The sequence below is a fragment of the Staurois parvus genome, unplaced genomic scaffold, assembly GCF_062004578.1.
Source record: "Staurois parvus isolate SC_StPar_1 unplaced genomic scaffold, SC_StPar_1.0 ptg002311l, whole genome shotgun sequence".
Taxonomy (NCBI): Eukaryota; Metazoa; Chordata; class Amphibia; order Anura; family Ranidae; genus Staurois; species Staurois parvus.
Window position 1 is genome coordinate 6336 of NW_028320107.1, and position 20393 is coordinate 26728.

The following is a 20393-nucleotide window of genomic DNA, read 5'->3' on the forward strand; positions in this document are numbered from 1 at the left end:
AATAGACTGGTAAAAGCAGCCTCAGCTCAGTCTATCAAGGCCACTCCATTGCGTTTCGCCACACCGGGGTTGAAACGCGTTGGTGGTATGGCCTTGATAGGCTGAGCTGAGGCTGCTTTTATCAGTCTATTACATTGCCTGCCGAGGTGCGTGGCAGTCGGGAAACCTCCTTTCACTTTGTCTGCATGCTCTGGGTCTGGACGAACCCATCCTGCTCCATCATTGATTTTGACCCATACTCAGTACTATGATGGTTCTTCCTTCTCAGTAAAAGTAGAAGAACCAGCGTCGATGGAGATGGACAACAGCCTAGCTGACAAAGAGGAGAGCTGCTACGACAACGCAGAGGCAGCGTTCAGTGATGATGACGAAGAACTGAACAACAAAACCACTGACAACGGTACGGACTCCCGCGCTTTCATTTTTTTATATATATGCAGCATTACAGCATGTCTAAACCTGTATTTGCAGATAATATTGTTAGCCTGAAAAAAAGAAAAGGAATGCGGTCACCGCAGCTAAGGACTGGTAATCTGCAATGTATGACGCTGTTCTTGAGTCTCAATACACTTTCTATACCTCCACAGTGAATACTTTTTGATCTGCTGTTAAAGGGTTGGTTCAGAGTGATATATTTAGATGGAGCCCGTTAGGTTGAGTTTCCCATGTTTTGGTTCAAGAATGTTAGAATTGTCTACACAAGTCACTGATGGTACAAAAGGTGTCAGTTGATCGGTCGTTTTTTAACTGGAGGAGGAAAAGAGCAATTCATTGCAAATTATTAGGACAAAAATTTCCCTGGATGGAATCCAGATGGCCAATTCAGAGACTCTGACTGCGCTTCACATTTAGATTAATACCAGACCCTTACATCTACAAATATATGTGAATCCACACCGCCACATCATGGAGCTTCTGTAAAGTGCAAGCCCATCCTGATCTGTGTGGGCAATGTGTAAACCAACACATTAGCTGCACATAGTACTTTAGCTGCATGCAGCACCTTGGCTGTGAAACATGGCGTCTTGGCTGTGAGACAAGGCGCCTTGGCTGTGAGACAAGGCTCCTTGGCTGTGAGACAAGGCTCCTTGGCTGTGAGACAAGGCTCCTTGGCTGTGAGACAAGGCGCCTTGGCTGTGAGACAAGGCGCCTTGGCTGTGAGACAAGGCGCCTTGGCTGTGAGACAAGGCGCCTTGGCTGTGAGACAAGGCGCCTTGGCTGTGAGACAAGGCGCCTTGGCTGTGAGACAAGGCGCCTTGGCTGTGAGACAAGGCGCCTTGGCTGTGAGATATGGCGCCTTGGCTGTGAGATATGGCGCCTTGGCTGTGACACATGGCGCCTTGGCTGAGAGACATGGCGCCTTGGCTGTGAGACATGGCGCCTTGGCTGTGAGACATGGCGCCTTGGCTGTGAGACATGGCGCCTTGGCTGTGAGACATGGCGCCTTGGCTGTGAGACAAGGCGCCTTGGCTGTGAGACAAGGCGCCTTGGCTGTGAGACAAGGCGCCTTGGCTGTGAGACAAGGCGCCTTGGCTGTGAGACATGGCGTCTTGGCTGTGAGACAAGGCGCCTTGGCTGTGAGACAAGGCGCCTTGGCTGTGAAACATGGCGCCTTGGCTGTGAGACAAGGCGCCTTGGCTGTGAGACAAGGCGCCTTGGCTGTGAGACAAGGCGCCTTGGCTGTGAGACAAGGCGCCTTGGCTGTGAGACAAGGCGCCTTGGCTGTGAGACAAGGCGCCTTGGCTGTGAGACAAGGCGCCTTGGCTGTGAGACAAGGCGCCTTGGCTGTGAGACAAGGCGCCTTGGCTGTGAGACAAGGCGCCTTGGCTGTGAGACAAGGCGCCTTGGCTGTGAGACAAGGCGCCTTGGCTGTGAGACAAGGCGCCTTGGCTGTGAGACAAGGCGCCTTGGCTGTGAGACAAGGCGCCTTGGCTGTGAGACATGGCGCCTTGGCTGTGAGACATGGCGCCTTGGCTGTGAGACATGGCGCCTTGGCTGTGAGACATGGCGCCTTGGCTGTGAGACAAGGCGCCTTGGCTGTGAGACAAGGCGCCTTGGCTGTGAGACAAGGCGCCTTGGCTGTGAGACAAGGCGCCTTGGCTGTGAGACAAGGCGCCTTGGCTGTGAGACAAGGCGCCTTGGCTGTGAGACAAGGCGCCTTGGCTGTGAGACAAGGCGCCTTGGCTGTGGATGTAGCACCTTTGCTGTGAGACATGGTTACAGCATCTTAGCTGTGGATATAGCTCCTTAGCTGTGGATGTATCACCTTCCTCAGTTACAGCATTTTAGCTGAGGAAGGTAGGGCCTTCCTCCTTTAAGTTACAGCACCTTGGATGTGGACGTAGCACCTTCTTCGAAGTTATAGTGGTGTGGACATAGAACCTTCACTGTGGACGCAGCACCTTCTTAGAAGTTATAGTGCTTTAGCTGTGGACGTAGAACCTTCGCTGTGGACATTGCACCTTCCTCAGTATTATAGAACCTTGGCTGTGGATGTATCACCTTCCTCAAAGTTACAGCACCTTAGCTGTGGACGGGTAGGGCCTTGTCTGTGGACGGGTAGGGCCTTGTCTGTGGACGGGTAGGGCCTTGTCTGTGGACGGGTAGGGCCTTGTCTGTGGACGGGTAGGGCCTTGTCTGTGGACGGGTAGGGCCTTGTCTGTGGACGGGTAGGGCCTTGTCTGTGGACGGGTAGGGCCTTGTCTGTGGACGGGTAGGGCCTTGTCTGTGGACGGGTAGGGCCTTGTCTGTGGACGGGTAGGGCCTTGTCTGTGGACGGGTAGGGCCTTGTCTGTGGACGGGTAGGGCCTTGTCTGTGGACGGGTAGGGCCTTGTCTGTGGACGGGTAGGGCCTTGTCTGTGGACGGGTAGGGCCTTGTCTGTGGACGGGTAGGGCCTTGTCTGTGGACGGGTAGGGCCTTGTCTGTGGACGGGTAGGGCCTTGTCTGTGGACGGGTAGGGCCTTGTCTGTGGACGGGTAGGGCCTTGTCTGTGGACGGGTAGGGCCTTGTCTGTGGACGGGTAGGGCCTTGTCTGTGGACGGGTAGGGCCTTGTCTGTGGACGGGTAGGGCCTTGTCTGTGGACGGGTAGGGCCTTGTCTGTGGACGGGTAGGGCCTTGTCTGTGGACGGGTTGGGCCTTGTCTGTGGACGGGTTGGGCCTTGTCTGTGGACGGGTTGGGCCTTGTCTGTGGACGGGTTGGGCCTTGTCTGTGGACGGGTTGGGCCTTGTCTGTGGACGGGTTGGGCCTTGTCTGTGGACGGGTTGGGCCTTGTCTGTGGACGGGTTGGGCCTTGTCTGTGGACGGGTTGGGCCTTGTCTGTGGACGGGTAGGGCCTTGTCTGTGGACGGGTAGGGCCTTGTCTGTGGATATAACACCTTCCTCAAAGTTACAGAACCTTAGCTATAGATTGTGGGACCATATCTGTGGCTGTAGCATCTTCCTCCTTTAAGTCAAAGCCCCCCTGCATGTGACTACACTCAACAATGCCCAGTATTGAAGACTGAACCACCCCTTATGTTTTCTTCCATCCCCAGGAAAGAAACGAGACTTCAGGTTCCACCCCATCAAAGAGACGATCGTTGAGGAGCCGGTAGACATCACGCCGTATCTGGAACAGCTGGAAGAGCCACTGAGAGACAAGGTTGTTTCTTTGCAGAAGGAAAGGTGAGTAGTATGTGTACCTACTGACACCGGCTTTTCCCTTCTCCTGCCTGTCAATAAAGGATTACAGCATCCACTTTGAGTGATCACTGGGGTTGGGGAAACCTTTTTCCTTCATGCAGCAGACTGATGACATCATTTTCCCAGATTGCACCTCTCTTGATTTGCACCTGTTGCTGCATATTGTGGGGCATGTCAGGAATTTATTCATGCAGACTTGTAACATAACTGATCGGGGGGGCTTTAAACTTTTAACAAAGACCAGCACGTTGAGGTGACCAAACTCTTCAAAATTCCCAGTGAAGTTAATATCCTCCTGTGATACACAGAGATGAAGCAAATCTTTCTATATAAGTTGTACTTGTTTATCTGCAGCCTTCTAAATCCTCCCAAACCAAACCTTTTACACAGCATTTCTGAGCTCCTAAAGGCAAGGGGTATGGATCTGAATTGCCACACTGCACAGCATAGAGCAGGGAACTGAGTGTAATCTGAGATCTGAGTGGAGGTAATAGAGTCCTTAGTTGTCCGATGTGTTTAGTGTTGAGCGGTCATGGTGCCTTCTTGTTTATATCTTTCAGTGACATGGAGTCGCAGTGCGAGATGATGCAAGATATAGTGGAGCAGATCCTAGAGGTAAGTGCTTGTGAAGCATCTATTCTTTTAGACTGATGTTTCGGATTAAACCCAATGATCTGCAGCAGAGGAGAGTGGTGGGGAATCAGGAAGGTAAAACTTGTCTTCATTTTTAAGTTCAGCCAAAGTATAATGCCTCAATCCACGTCCTATAGAGCCATCAAGAGTTTCCTGCCTGTAAGCTCTAGCAGGTCGGAAAATGCCTTGGAGGAGGACTTGGGTGGAGTGCCTCTGAGCAGCAAAGTGTTGCTGATTCTATGGGAGGGATATGTGGCTTTTTGGTTCAAGGGGAGGTGATGGAGCCAAGAGTTTGGCTGGCGCAAGGCACTGGACCTGAAGAGGTCCTTGAAACTTGTTTCTGTCCTTATGCAGAAGGCTGATTTTATTTCCGAATTCCTGTGTCGTTAAAGCTTGCCCCATATCAGTGGTGGGAGGTTAGGTGTCACAGGTGAGGTTCTGAAGAAGGCACTCCCTCTTTTCAGTGTAGCTCCATAACAGCCTTGTAGCACCAAATCCAAGCTTCCTGGCACTGCCATGGTAATGGGTAAACAGAATGGAGTATGGCCTGCCAAGTATAGCAGCAGCCAATTACCCGGTAAGATCCTTACTGTAGGATACCAATGTCCTGTGACCGTTGATGTGCCGATCCCACCATCTGGGAATAATTGTAGGCCTTACACATGGCACTTAGTAGACTAATGCTTTCATCTCTGGAAAGGCCAATGCACTGTCTTCTACTCTTCTCCTTCCAAGCATGAGCATGGCCAACTGACAGCTGTCCTTCAAATGGAAGGCTAAGCGGTGAACTCTTTCTTCTCTTCTTCGCAGGATGACTTCGACTCGGAGCAGTTGTCCGTTTTGGCTTCCTGTCTCCATGAGTTGTTCAAGCACCATTTCCGGGGAGAGGTCCTACCAGAGGAGATCACAGATGAGTAAGTGCCCCCTGACCCATGTGACCAGATATTTTGTTCTCTGTATGGTTAGAAGGCTTCTTGATCAAAACCTTCTTGAAGGGGGTCAGTCATGTCAGTTTGTTGGGTTACAGCTGAGCTGAAGCTACAAGGAGTGGACAGGTTTATGTCCATACTAAACTTCGACTCGGAGCAGTTGTCTGTTTTGGCTTCCTGTCTCCATGAGTTGTTCAAGCGCCATTTCTGGGGGGGAGAGGTCCTGCCAGAGGAGAACACAGATGAGTAAGTGCCTCCTGAGCCATGTGACCAGATATGTTGATCTTCTCCGTATGGTTAAAAGGTTTCTTTATTGAAACCCTGAAGGGTTCAATCTTGTCAGTTTGTTGGGTTACAACCAGGGGCGGACTGACAACTCATGGGGCCCCCGGGCAATAGGGTATCATGGGGCCCCTGTGTCCTTGCCCAAACTCAAAAAAGCCTATGAAAAAGGTACCAGGGGCATCTCATGGGGCCCCCTACTGACCCCGGGCCCTCGGGCAGTGCCCAAGTTTCCAAATGGTCAGTCCGCCCCTGGTTACAACTGAGCTGAAGCTACAAGGAGTGGACAGGTTTATGTCCATACTAAACTTCGACTCGGAGCAGTTGTCCGTTTTGGCTTCCTGTCTCCATGAGTTGTTCAAGCACCATTTCCGGGGAGAGGTCCTACCAGAGGAGATCACAGATGATTAAGTGCCCCCTGAGCCCATGTGACCAGATATTTTGTTCTCTGTATGGTTAGAAGGCTTCTTGATCAGAACCTTCTTGAAGGGTTCAGTCATGTCAGTTTGTTGGGTTACAACTGAGCTGAAGCTACAAGGAGTGGACAGGTTTATATCCATACTAAATTCTTAGGGTAGGTGGGCCACACAAGGCAGAATGTGGGGGCCGGTTAGGGTGATGAAGCCTTAACAGTTTACTGGACTGCCAACAATATACCCGCTACCTTGTGAAGGATCGCATACAACATGATGAGGTAGGATGTGTGAGACAATGACGTTTGGTGGTCATGTCAGTGCAGTGTGGAGGACTAAAGGGTGACTGTGACAGTAATGCAGGCATTCTGCCTATGGATGGACAATGGAAGACGAGAATGATGGATGACGGTACATTGGTGAACTCTGTCGAAATCTGGTCCATTGGTGGGGTGGGGAAGAGGGCAGGGTGATGGTACCAAATACATTGTGGTTGGCCTCAAAGGATATGGCAGTGGATTACTCCGATGGATAGGAATCAATGACACTTTGTTGGACCTCTACATTAGTTTGGTTTACCTCTTACCCTCTGACAATATTTACTTGTATTTATCAGGTCTCTGGAAGAGTCTGTTGGAAAACCCCTCTACCTGATATTTAGGTAAGTCTCCCTTACATCCTCTTTCTACAGCCCAGGCTTACCAAGACTTTATCATCTTCACTTTATCTTCTCTGCCTCCAGAAACCTGATCCAGATGCAAGAAGATAGCAATGGCTTCTCCCTCCTCCTAGACTTACTGTCTGAACTTTATCAGAAACAGCCCAAGATTGGCTATCATCTTCTGTACTACCTAAAGGCCAGGTAAGGGGGATATGATAGGTTGGGTAAGAAAGACTGGCATATGATGGGCTGGGAAATGAAGACTAGTGTATGATGGGTTGGAGAATAAAGACTGGTATAGGATAAACTGGGAATCGGAGACTGGTGCAGTGTATATGTTGCAAAACAGAGACTGGTATACGATAGGTCGGGGAGCGGAGACTGGTATACGATAGGTCGGGGAGCGGAGACTGGTATACGATAGGTCGGGGAGCGGAAACTGGTATACGATAGGTCGGGGAGCGGAGACTGGTATACGATAAGTTGGGGAGCGGAGACTGTTATACGATAGGTCGGGGAGCGGAGACTGTTATACGATAGGTCGGGGAGCGGAGACTGTTATACGATAAGTTGGGGAGCGGAGACTGTTATACGATAGGTCGGGGAGCGGAGACTGGTATGCGATAGGTCGGGGAGCGGAGACTGGTATACGATAGGTCGGGGAGCGGAGACTGGTATACGATAGGTCGGGGAGCGGAGACTGGTATACGATAGGTCGGGGAGCGGAGACTGGTATACGATAGGTCGGGGAGCGGAGACTGGTATACGATAGGTCGGGGAGCGGAGACTGGTATACGATAAGTTGGGGAGCGGAGACTGGTATACGATAGGTCGGGGAGCGGAGACTGGTATACGATAGGTCGGGGAGCAGAGACTGGTATACGATAGGTCGGGGAGCGGAGACTGGTATACGATAGGTCGGGGAGCGGAGACTGGTATACGATAAGTTGGGGAGCGGAGACTGGTATACGATAGGTCGGGGAGCGGAGACTGGTATACGATAGGTCGGGGAGCGGAGACTGGTATACGATAGGTCGGGGAGCGGAGACTGGTATACGATAGGTCGGGGAGCGGAGACTGTTATACGATAGGTCGGGGAGCGGAGACTGGTATACGATAGGTCGGGGAGCGGAGAATGGTATACGATAGGTCGGGGAGCGGAGACTGTTATACGATAGGTCGGGGAGCGGAGACTGTTATACGATAGGTCGGGGAGCGGAGACTGTTATACGATAGGTCGGGGAGCGGAGACTGTTATACGATAGGTCGGGGAGCGGAGACTGGTATACGATAGGTCGGGGAGCGGAGACTGTTATACGATAGGTCGGGGAGCGGAGACTGGTATACGATAGGTCGGGGAGCGGAGACTGGTATACGATAGGTCGGGGAGCGGAGACTGGTATACGATAGGTCGGGGAGCGGAGACTGGTATACGATAGGTCGGGGAGCGGAGACTGGTATACGATAGGTCGGGGAGCGGAGACTGGTATGCGATAGGTCGGGGAGCGGAGACTGGTATACGATAGGTCGGGGAGCGGAGACTGGTATGCGATAGGTCGGGGAGCGGAGACTGGTATGCGATAGGTCGGGGAGCGGAGACTGGTATGCGATAGGTCGGGGAGCGGAGACTGGTATGCGATAGGTCGGGGAGCGGAGACTGGTATGCGATAGGTCGGGGAGCGGAGACTGGTATGCGATAGGTCGGGGAGCGGAGACTGGTATACGATAGGTCGGGGAGCGGAGACTGGTATACGATAGGTCGGGGAGCGGAGACTGGTATACGATAGGTCGGGGAGCGGAGACTGGTATACGATAGGTCGGGGAGCGGAGACTGGTATACGATAGGTCGGGGAGCGGAGACTGGTATACGATAGTTCGGGGAGCGGAGACTGGTATACGATAGGTCGGGGAGCGGAGACTGGTATACGATAGGTTGGGGAGCGGAGACTGGTATACGATAGGTCGGGGAGCGGAGACTGGAACACAATAGGTTGGGTGCAGAGACTGGCGGACGATTGGCCGGGTGCAGAGACTGGCGGACGGTAGGCCGGGTGCGGAGACTGGCGGACGGTAGGCCGGGTGCGGAGACTGGCGGACGGTAGGCCGGGTGCGGAGACTGGCGGACGGTAGGCCGGGTGCGGAGACTGGCGGACGGTAGGCCGGGTGCGGAGACTGGCGGACGGTAGGCCGGGTGCGGAGACTGGCGGACGGTAGGCCGGGTGCGGAGACTGGCGGACGGTAGGCCGGGTGCGGAGACTGGCGGACGGTAGGCCGGGTGCGGAGACTGGCGGACGGTAGGCCGGGTGCGGAGACTGGCGGACGGTAGGCTGGGTAAAAGAGGATTGAATATGAGGAGCGCGAGGTCGGAGACTATTATATGATAGGTTGGGGTCGGTGTCGTATTTGGCATCGGATGTGAGATTTCTTTCCCTCCCCAGCAGGGTCTGTATCAGGTCCGGGATTTAATCCTCCTCATTATTTTCTTCTTCTGCTTAATAACATCCAGTGTCTGTTCTCCATGTCCGGATTGTTTATTGGAGATAATTAATAGCCAGAACAGATTTCCCTCCTAATCAGGTACACGACTTCCTGAATGATGAAATGTTCTTTTTCTTCTCTGAGACGTAGCTGGCTGTGCGCTCTGCCCAGACGTGCGCAATGCCCTGACTTCCCCTCTGCCCGGACGTGCGCTCTGCCCGGACGTGCGCTCTGCCCGGACGTGCGCTCTGCCCGGACGTGCGCTCTGCCCGGACGTGCGCTCTGCCCGGACGTGCGCTCTGCCCGGACGTGCGCTCTGCCCGGACGTGCGCTCTGCCCGGACGTGCGCTCTGCCCGGACGTGCGCTCTGCCCGGACGTGCGCTCTGCCCGGACGTGCGCTCTGCCCGGACGTGCGCTCTGCCCGGACGTGCGCTCTGCCGCCGTGACGTTGCCCTGCCGCCGTGACGTTGCCCTGCCGCCGTGACGTTGCCCTGCCGCCGCGACGTTGCCCTGGTGCCGCGACGTTGCCCTGGTGCCGCGACGTTGCCCTTGTGCCGCGACGTTGCCCTTGTGCCGCGACGTTGCCCTTGTGCCGCGACGTTGCCCTTGTGCCGCGACGTTGCCCTTGTGCCGCGACGTTGCCCTTGTGCCGCGACGTTGCCCTTGTGCCGCGACGTTGCCCTTGTGCCGCGACGTTGCCGTCTGCCGCGACGTCCCTTCTGCCGCGACGTGCGCTCTGCCCGGACGTCCCTTCTGCCATGACGTGCGCTCTGCCCGGACGTCCCTTCTGCCGTGACGTCCCTTCTGCCGTGACGCGCCCTCTGCCCCGGACGCGCCCTCTGCCCCGGACGCGCCCTCTGCCCCGGACGCGCCCTCTGCCCCGGACGCTATGGGTTCTTGGCGGGAGTCTAGGATACATAGGCATGGAAAGCATGGAGCTTAAGCATCGCTTACCTGGCAGAGTCCTTGACCCGAAGTAAACGTGGCCGTGGATGACGTCATCGCTGAGATTTCTGTATATTTCATGGCAATGGCTTAGAAAACGCCCGACGTACTAAATCAAGCAGACAAGTAGAATTTGTAAAGGAGACGTCTGAGGAGGGTGTTCTGCGTGATTCCGATATCAGCCGCTGGTCCATTCCGCGATCCTCCTGTATCCTCACTGGGAGAAGAGAAGATTGTAAAGGGGGCGCTCTCACCTGTTTTCAGAGATAACACAGATGTATCTAAAGATGGCGATTGGTCAGGGATTGGTGCGGGGGATGGGTTGGGACTCTTCTTACCACCTCCAATGTATATCAAAATTGGTGGTGTTATTGGTCCATTGGTGTTATTAACTGTTATTGGTGGATTTTGGTCCATTTTGGTGTCTAATTGGTTTCCTCTCTGCAGCAAAGCCGCGGCCGGGAAGATGAACTTGTACGAGTCGTTCGCTCAGGCCACGCAACTCGGTGACCTGCACACCTGCCTGATGATGGACATGAAAGCCTGCCAGGAGGATGATGTGCGTCTGCTGTGTTACCTGACCCCCTCCATATACAGCGAGGTACAGTATGCAGGTGGAGGGATTGGCCTGATCTCAGGGGTGAAGGTGCAGGAATTGGGGGGATCTGAGGAGTGAAGGTGCAGGAATTGGGATCTGAGGAGTGAAGGTGCAGGAACTGGGGAGGATCGGAGGAGTGAAGGTGCAGGAATTGGGGGGATCTGAGGAATTGAAGGTGCAGGAATTGGGGGGATCTGAGGAGTGAAGGTGCAGGAATTGGGATCTGAGGAGTGAAGGTGCAGGAACTGGGGAGGATCGGAGGAGTGAAGGTGCAGGAATTGGGGGGATCTGAGGAGTGAATGTGCAGGAATTGGGACCTGAGGAGTGAAGGTGCAGGAATTGGGATCTGAGGAGTGATGGAGCAGGAATGGGGGGGATCTGAGGAGTGATGGTGCAGGAATGGAGGGGATCTGAGGTGTGATGGTGCAGGAATTGGGGGGGATCTGAGGTGTGATGGTGCAGGAATTGGGGGGATCTGAGGAGTGAAGGTGCAGGAATTGGGATCTGAGGAGTGAAGGTGCAGGAACTGGGGAGGATCGGAGGAGTGAAGGTGCAGGAATTGGGGGGATCTGAGGAGTGAATGTGCAGGAATTGGGACCTGAGGAGTGAAGGTGCAGGAATTGGGATCTGAGGAGTGATGGAGCAGGAATGGGGGGGATCTGAGGAGTGATGGTGCAGGAATGGAGGGGATCTGAGGTGTGATGGTGCAGGAATGGAGGGGATCTGAGGTGTGATGGTGCAGGAATTGGGGGGGATCTGAGGTGTGATGGTGCAGGAATTGGGATCTGAGGAGTGATGGTGCAGGAATTGGGGGGGATCGGAGGAGTGAAGGTGCAGGAATTGGGGGGGATCGGAGGAGTGAAGATGCAGGAATTGGGGGGATCTGAGTGACGGTGCAGGAATTGGGGGGATCTGAGGGGGTGAAGGTGCAGGAATTGGGGGGATCTGAGGGGGTGAAGGTGCAGGAATTGGGGGTGATCTGAGGTATGAGGGCAGAATTGGGGTGATCTGAGGTATGAGAGTGCAGAATTAGGGGGATCTGAGGTATGAGTGCAGAATTGGGTGATCTGAGGGGGTGAAGGTGCTGGAATTGGGTGATCTGAGGGGGTGAAGGTGCAGGAATTGGGGGGATCTGAGGGGGTGAAGGTGCAGGAATTGGGGGGATCTGAGGGGGTGAAGGTGCAGGAATTGGGGGGATCTGAGGGGGTGAAGGTGCAGGAATTGGGGGGATCTGAGGGGGTGAAGGTGCAGGAATTGGGGGGATCTGAGGGGGTGAAGGTGCAGGAATTGGGGGGATCTGAGGGGGTGAAGGTGCAGGAATTGGGGGGATCTGAGGGGGTGAAGGTGCAGGAATTGGGGTGATCTGAGGGGGTGAAGGTGCAGGAATTGGGGGGATCTGAGGGGGTGAAGGTGCAGGAATTGGGGGGATCTGAGGGGGTGAAGGTGCAGGAATTGGGGTGATTTGAGATGTGAAGAAGGCATTGTGGGGAATATGAGGGGTGAGGCTGCAGTACATTTGGGGGGGGGGTGTATCTCGATGTATTAGCAGCCTGAGCCGTGCTGAGCGATGGGGCGGCCATCTTGTTCTGGGTGTCACTGAATTTCCAGCTACACAGCAGGAGGACCTCACTCTCCTCTCTCCCTCCAGTTTCCAGACGAAACGCTGCGGAGCGGGGAACTCCTGAACATGATTGTGGCCGTCATTGACTCCGCCCAGGTAAGGGTCGAACGTTACACTGACACCTCCAATGCGTTTGTAATGGTGGAGGTGTGAGAGCCGCTCAGGGCTGAGCTCTGTAGGGGGGGCGGGGCTCCGGTAACTCCCTGTTTGTGTCTCAGCTGCAGGAACTGGTGTGTCACGTCATGATGGGGAACCTGGTGATGTTTCGGAAGGACTCCGTGCTCAATATTCTAAGTAAGTGTTCTAGGTTGGGAATTGAGTGTCTGGGGTCTGTGGGGAGGGGGAGGGGGGTGGTTAGGGGCTCTGATACCTATTTTATACAGGTATTTATATTGTGCCAACTATTTACCCCCCCAAGGAGCGTCCATACCAAGGACCTCACATACATGAGCCAACTAACCCACCAGCATGTCTTTGGAGTGTGTTTATTTCGGTGAAAGCCCCGCCCCCATTGAACCAGATTGAGTACATCCAACGCATTTCGGTGAAAGGCCTCCCCCTATTGATCAAGATTGAGTGCCCCAATGCGTTTCCATGAAGCCCCCCACCCCCTATTGAACAAGATTGAGTGCCCCAACGCGTTTCATTGAAAGGCCTCCCCCTATTGAACAAGATTGAGTACCTCCAATGTGTCTCAGTGAAGCCCCCCCCCCAATTGAACAAGATTGAGTACATCCAATGTGTCTCAGTGAAGCCCCCCCCCCAATTGAACAAGATTGAGTACATCCAATGTGTCTCAGTGAAGCCCCCCCCCCAATTGAACAAGATTGAGTACATCCAATGTGTCTCAGTGAAGCCCCCCCCATTGAACAATATTGAGTACATCCAACGCATTTTGATGGAAGGCCTTCCCTAAGATTCAGTGCAGCTAATACACTTCAGTGAAAGGCCCCCCCCCCCCATTGAACAAGATCAAGTACATTCAATGCGTTTTGGTGAAAGACCTCCCCCTATTGAACGATCTAATATATTCAATGCGTTTCGGTGAAATACCTCCCCCTATTGACCAAGATCAAGTACATTCATTGCGTTTCGGTGAAAGACCTCCCCCTATTGACCAAGATCAAATATATTCAACGTGTTTCGGTGAAAGACCTCCCCCATTGAACAAGATCTAATATATTCAATGCGTTTCGGTGAAAGACCTCCCCCTATTGACCAAGATCAAGTACATTCAACGCGTTTCAGTGAGACCTCCCCCATTGAACAAGATCTAATATATTCAATGCGTTTCAGTGAAATACCTCCCCCTATTGACCAAGATCAAGTACATTCAACGCGTTTCGGTGAAAGACCTCCCCCTATTGACCAAGATTAAGTACATTCAACGAGTTTCGGTGAAAGACCTCCCCCTTGTTGAGCAAGATCAAGTACATTCAATGCGTTTCGGTGAAAGACCTCCCCGTATTGAACAAGATCAAGTACATTCAACGCATTTCGGTGAAAGACCTCCCCTTATTGAACAAGATTAAGTGCTTCCAACGCGTTTCGGTGAAAGACCTCCCCCTATTGACCAAGATCCAGTACATTCAACGCGTTTCGGTGAAAGACCTCCCCCTTATTGAGCAAGATCTAATATATTCAATGCGTTTCGGTGAAAGACCTCCCCCTATTGACCAAGATCAAGTACATTCAACGCGTTTCGGTGAAAGACCTCCCCCTATTGAGCAAGATCTAATATATTCAATGCGTTTCGGTGAAAGACCTCCCCCTATTGACCAAGATCAAGTACAGCCAACGCGTTTCGGTGAAAGACCTCCCCCTATTGACCAAGATCAAGTACATTCAACGCGTTTCGGTGAAAGACCTCCCCCTATTGACCAAGATCCAGTCCATTCAACGCGTTTCGGTGAAAGACCTCCCCCTATTGACCAAGATCAAGTACATTCAACGCATTTCGGTGAAAGACCTCCCCCTATTGAGCAAGATCTAATATATTCAATGCGTTTCGGTGAAAGACCTCCCCCTATTGACCAAGATCAAGTACAGCCAACGCGTTTCGGTGAAAGACCTCCCCCTATTGACCAAGATCAAGTACATTCAACGCGTTTCGGTGAAAGACCTCCCCCTATTGACCAAGATCCAGTCCATTCAACGCGTTTCGGTGAAAGACCTCCCCCTATTGACCAAGATCAAGTACATTCAACGCATTTCGGTGAAAGACCTCCCCCTATTGACCAAGATCAAGTACAGCCAACGCGTTTCGGTGAAAGACCTCCCCCATTGAACAAGATTAAGTACAGCCAATGCGAGTCGGTGAAAGGCCTCCCCGTATTGAACAAGATCAAGTACATTCAACGCATTTCGGTGAAAGACCTCCCCCTATTGACCAAGATCAAGTACATTCAACGCATTTCGGTGAAAGACCTCCCCCTATTGACCAAGATCAAGTACAGCCAACGCGTTTCGGTGAAAGACCTCCCCCATTGAACAAGATTAAGTACAGCCAATGCGAGTCGGTGAAAGGCCTCCCCTTTCTTTGGGGCTTTAAAAAGTGTTCTCTTCCATTCATTGGAGGACACAGCCAGACTGGTTGCATGTCGCCACCTTCAGGAGGAAGACACTAGGTGCAACTAAAGTGAAAAACGCCCAATGAGCTGCCTCCTACTGGTGACCAAATCCCCATTTACAACACGCAGCTCAGTTTTTTAGCCTAGGGCTTAGGTGTCGGGACTTGTCCTCGTTGTCAGGATCTGCCATGTTCTTCACCCTATTGGTACTGAGGTGGTCACATGACCCTGAGTGGGTGGGCAGTAAGGTCTCTGTCTCTCTTTCAGTTCAAAGTTTGGATTGGGAGACCTTCGAGCAGTACTGTACGTGGCAGCTCTTCCTGGCTCACAACGTCCCATTGGAGACCATCATCCCCATCCTGCAGCATCTCAAGTACAAAGGTCAGTAGGTCTCTCACCCAGACACACCTCTTTATCCTCTCATACCGATCCACCCGCCATCCTGCCTCTTCCCCGACATTCCTTCACCCTCCTCCTCTCCTACTGATCCACCTTCCATCCTGCCTCTTCCCCGACTTTCCTTCACCCACCTCCTCCTCCTTTCCTACTGATCCACCCTCCATCCTGCCTCTTCCCCGACTTTCCTTCACCCACCTCCTCCTCCTTTCCTACCGATCCACCCGCCATCCTGCCTCTTCCCCGACATTCCTTCACCCTCCTCCTTTCCTACTGATCCACCTTCCATCCTGCCTCTTCCCCGACATTCCTTCACCCACCTCCTCTCCTACTGATCCACCCTCCATCCTGCCTCTTCCCCGACATTCCTTCACCCTCCTCCTCCTCTCCTACTGATCCACCCGCCGTCCTGCTTCTTCCCCGGCATTCCTTCACCCTCCTCCTCTCCTACTGATCCACCCTCCATCCTGCCTCTTCCCCGGCATTCCTTCACCCCCCTCCTCCTCTCCTACTGATCCACCCGCCATCCTGCTTCTTCCCCGGCATTCCTTCACCCTCCTCCTCCTCTCCTACTGATCCACCCTCCATCCTGCCTCTTCCCCGGCATTCCTTCACCCTCCTCCTCCTCTCCTACTGATCCACCCTCCATCCTGCCTCTTCCCTGGCATTCCTTCACCCTCCTCCTCTCCTACTGATCCACCCTCCATCCTGCCTCTTCCCCAACATTCCTTCACCCTCCTCCTCTCCTACTGATCCACCCTCCGTCCTGCCTCTTCCCCGGCATTCCTTCACCCTCCTCCTCCTCTCCCCTCCATCCTGCCTCTTCCCCGGCATTCCTTCACCCTCCTCCGCCTCTCCTACTGATCCACCCTCCATCCTGCCTCTTCCCCGACATTCCTTCACCCTCCTCCTCCTCTCCCCTCCATCCTGCCTCTTCCCCGGCATTCCTTCACCCACCTCCTCCTCCTCCTCTCCTACTGATCCACCCTCCATCCTGCCTCTTCCCCGGCATTCCTTCACCCTCCTCCTCCTCTCCCCTCCATCCTGCCTCTTCCCCGGCATTCCTTCACCCACCTCCTCCTCCTCCTCTCCTACTGATCCACCCTCCATCCTGCCTCTTCCCTGGCATTCCTTCACCCTCCTCCTCCTCTCCCCTCCATCCTGCCTCTTCCCCGACATTCCTTCACCCTCCTCCTCCTCTCCCCTCCATCCTGCCTCTTCCCCGACATTCCTTCACCCTCCTCCTCCTCTCCCCTCCATCCTGCCTCTTCCCCGGCATTCCTTCACCCACCGGCTCCTTTCCATCTCATCTGACCATGTGTGATCACCCTAATAGAATGTCTCTGCCATTTTCGGTGACTTCTGTGTCTGTTTTCCCCTTTGCAGAACACCCTGAAGCTCTGTCCTGCCTCCTCCTGCAGCTCCGCAGGGAAAAGTAAGTGGCACTTTGTATTATGACTGGAGACCCCCCTGTTTATATACGGACCACTCGCTCATAGTTTGCACCGCCATAAACTGGACATGGACTCTGGATACGGAATTCTCCTCCAGCTTCTTGACTGACATAGGCGCGCCCCACTTAACGCCGCATTTTAACAAATTTGCTGAACAACCGTATAGAACGGCCGCGTGAAAAGCGCTTAGTCCTCTGACCTTTATAAGTGCGCCATTTGCTATAATTGCAGGCTGTGCGGCACTTTCCCCGCCATTACGGTGAACGCCGAGCCGGAGTGTCATTGTGTATGCAGGTCTGATGGTGTCACGCTCTGCAATATCCTGTACAGAGAGATCCCTTATCAGCCGGATCATTTATTACCGCATCTGCCGTGTGCTGGGAGAGCGGGGGATTGTGGGTAATGGAGGGCCACAGGAGCCATCGCTCAGCCTGATGTCACCAGATATTTCTCTGTATCAATTTACGTGCGTCGTTTGTCCCCGCTCGACCCCGCGTTCGCTGTATTGACCCACACAGAAGTCATTTGATAACTAGTTTGGCTTTGTCTGACTGGCTGCGGCTTCTAATGCACATTGTGAGGAGCTCACAGTGTGCAGTGACATCAGAGGAAGCCATTCCAGTCCAGGGGAGGAGCCGGTACACCTGTGCAAGACTGTAGGGGTGGAGCCGGTACACCTGTGCAAGACTGGAGGGGAGGGGCCGGTACACCTGTGCAAGACTGGAGGGGAGGAGCCAGTACACCTGTGCAAGACTGCAGGGGAGGAGCCGGTACACCTGTGCAAAACTGCAGGGGAGGAGCCGGTACACCTGTGCAAGACTGCAGGGGAGGAGCCAATACACCTGTGCAAGACTGCAGGGGAGGAGCCTGTACACCTGTGCAAGACTGAAGGGGAGGAGCCAATACACCTGTGCAAGACTGTAGGGGAGGAGCCGGTACACCTGTGCAAGACTGAAGGGGACGAGCCTATATACCTGTGCAAGACTGAAGGGGAGGAGCCGGTACACCTGTGCAAGACTGAAGGGCAGGAGCCGGTACACCTGTGCAAGACTGAAGGGGAGGAGCCGGTACACCTGTGCAAGACTGAAGGGGAGGAGCCGGTACACCTGTGCAAGACTAAAGGGGAGGGGCCGGTACACCTGTGCAAGACTGGAGGGGAGGGGCCGGTACACCTGTGCAAGACTGGAGGGGAGGGGCCGGTACACCTGTGCAAGACTGAAGGGGAGGAGCCGGTACACCTGTGCAAGACTGAAGGGGAGGAGCCGGTACACCTGTGCAAGACTAAAGGGGAGGAGCCGGTACACCTGTGCAAGACTAAAGGGGAGGAGCCGGTACACCTGTGCAAGACTAAAGGGGAGGAGCCGGTACACCTGCGCAAGACTGGAGGGGAGGGGCCGGTACACCTGCGCAAGACTGGAGGGGAGGAGCCGGCACACCTGTGCAAGACTGTAGGGGAGGAGCCAATACACCTGTGCAAGACTGTAGGGGAGGAGCCGGTACACCTGTGCAAGACTGAAGGGGACGAGCCGGTACACTTGTGCAAGAGTGAAGGGGAGGAGCCGGTACACCTGTGCAAGACTGAAGGGGAGGAGCCGGTACACCTGTGCAAGACTGAAAGGGAGGAGCCGGTACAACTGTGCAAGACTGAAGGGGAGGAGCCGGTACACCTGTGCAAGACTGAAGGGGAGGAGCCGGTACACCTGTGCAAGACTGAAGGGGAGGAGCCGGTACACCTGTGCAAGACTGAAGGGGAGGAGCCGGTACACCTGTGCAAGACTGGGGGGGAGGAGCCGGTACACCTGTGCAAGAGAAGGCAGGAGGTCAGTTTTAATAATTTCTTTATTTTTTGCTTCCCTCAGGCCGACCGAGGAGATGGTGAAGATGGTGCTCAGCCGCCCGTGCCACCCCGACGACCAGTTCACCACCAGCATCCTGCGCCACTGGTGCTTGAAACACGACGACCCCTTGGTGGAACACATCAAGTCTTTACTCATCAAGAACAACAGCCTGCCCCGCAAACGGCAGAGGTAAAGGGGTTAAATGTAACCTGTAAAAGGGGGGGGGATGTATAGTTTCCTAATTGCACCACTCCACCCCCCCGCCATGTACTGCTGTCACACCTTTTTGCTTTGGCTCGTCCACCTTGAAGAGAATAGGGATTCAGCATGGCTTAACCCGGGACAGCGGTGGAAGGAAGACCAGGGGCGCAGGAAAGACTGGGGATCCAGCATGGTCTAACCAGGGGACAGCAGATGGAAAACCAGGGTGCGGGGGGAGGGCAAGAATAGGGATCCAATCCAGCATGGTGAACCAGGGTACAGCAGGAGGAAGCATGGGGATCCAGCATGGTGAACCAGGGTACAGCAGGAGGAAGAATGGGGATCCAGCATGGTTGAACCAGGGTACAGCAGCAGAAAGTATGGGGATCCAGCTTGGTCCAACCAGGGTGGGTACAGCAGGAGAAAGAATGGGGATCCAGCATGGTCCAACCAGGGTGGGTACAGCAGGAGGAAGACCAGCTTGATTGGAAGAGGAAGAGGGGGGGGGATGGGGATCCAGCATGGGCAAACCAGGGTACAACAGGAGGAAGACTGGGGTGAGAAGTGAGAGTGAAGAAGAGAGTGAGGACCTAGCACAACCACACCAGAGGACGGCGGTGTGACGTGCAGGGGGAGCACAGCCAGCACTGTGTGGAAAAATAGAATCTGACAGCATGACAGCTGATTGAGGATACATAATGGAAGTTATGGGTTGGGGGTCAGGTAGACCGCAAGGGACCCCGTGATTTCTAATGGCGGCATTTGCTTCCGCAAATCCTCTTGAGAACCAATGCACATGGAAAGTGACGTGCAGCTCTCCAATTTATACCAATTGAGAGAGATTCAGGGAGGCCATGAATCTGAAGCTTACCCCCAGCGCTCAGTCCCACCAGTTAGGAAAGGAGATGGAATGAGGGAGGCCATGAATCCGAAGCTTACCCTCAGCACTCAGTCCCACCAGTTAGGAAAGGAGATGGAATGAGGGAGGCCATGAATCCGAAGCTTACCCTCAGCGCTCAGTCCCCGCCAGTTAGGAAAGGAGATGGAATGAGGGAGGCCATGAATCCGAAGCTTACCCTCAGCACTCAGTCCCACCAGTTAGGAAAGGAGATGGAATGAGGGAGGCCATGAATCCGAAGCTTACCCTCAGCACTCAGTCCCGCCAGTTAGGAAAGGAGATGGAATGAGGGAGGCCATGAATCCGAAGCTTACCCTCAGCGCTCAGTCCCGCCAGTTAGGAAAGGAGATGGAATGAGGGAGGCCATGAATCCGAAGCTTACCCTCAGCGCTCAGTCCCACCAGTTTGGATTCATGGCCTCCCTCATTCCATCTCCTTTCCTAACTGGCGGGACTGAACGCTGGGGGTAAGCTTCGGATTCATGGCCTCCCTCATTCCATCTCCTTTTCTAATTGGTGGGATTGAGCGCTGGGGGTAAGCTTTGGATTCATGGCCTCCCTCATTCCATCTCCTTTTCTAACTGGCGGGACTGAGCACTGGGGGTAAGCTTCGGATTCATGGCCTCCTTCGTTCCATCTCCTTTCTTAATTGGCGGGACTGAGTGCTGAGGGTAAGCTTTGGATTCATGGCCTCCCTCATTCCATCTCCTTTCCTAAGCTTACCCCCAGCACTCAGTCCCACCAGTTAGGAAAGGAGATGGAATGAGGGAGGCCATGAATCCAAAGCTTAC

At 54.0% G+C, this 20393-nt stretch overlaps 1 protein-coding gene across 1 annotated transcript in view; it reads left to right on the plus strand.

The window, feature by feature from the left end:
- Positions 1-237: 237 nt before the first annotated feature.
- The window catches only part of INTS3 (integrator complex subunit 3), a 33466-nt gene continuing 13310 nt past the window's right edge, over positions 238-20393 (plus strand). The window contains exons 1-12 of the mRNA XM_089665736.1: positions 238-400; positions 3538-3667; positions 4246-4300; positions 5129-5232; positions 6559-6603; positions 6685-6804; positions 10475-10628; positions 12274-12342; positions 12465-12540; positions 15084-15197; positions 16599-16647; positions 18526-18693. Coding sequence (XP_089521862.1) covers positions 292-400; positions 3538-3667; positions 4246-4300; positions 5129-5232; positions 6559-6603; positions 6685-6804; positions 10475-10628; positions 12274-12342; positions 12465-12540; positions 15084-15197; positions 16599-16647; positions 18526-18693 — 1193 coding nt within the window. The 5' untranslated portion in view covers positions 238-291. The remainder of the gene's footprint in view (positions 401-3537; positions 3668-4245; positions 4301-5128; positions 5233-6558; positions 6604-6684; positions 6805-10474; positions 10629-12273; positions 12343-12464; positions 12541-15083; positions 15198-16598; positions 16648-18525; positions 18694-20393) is intronic.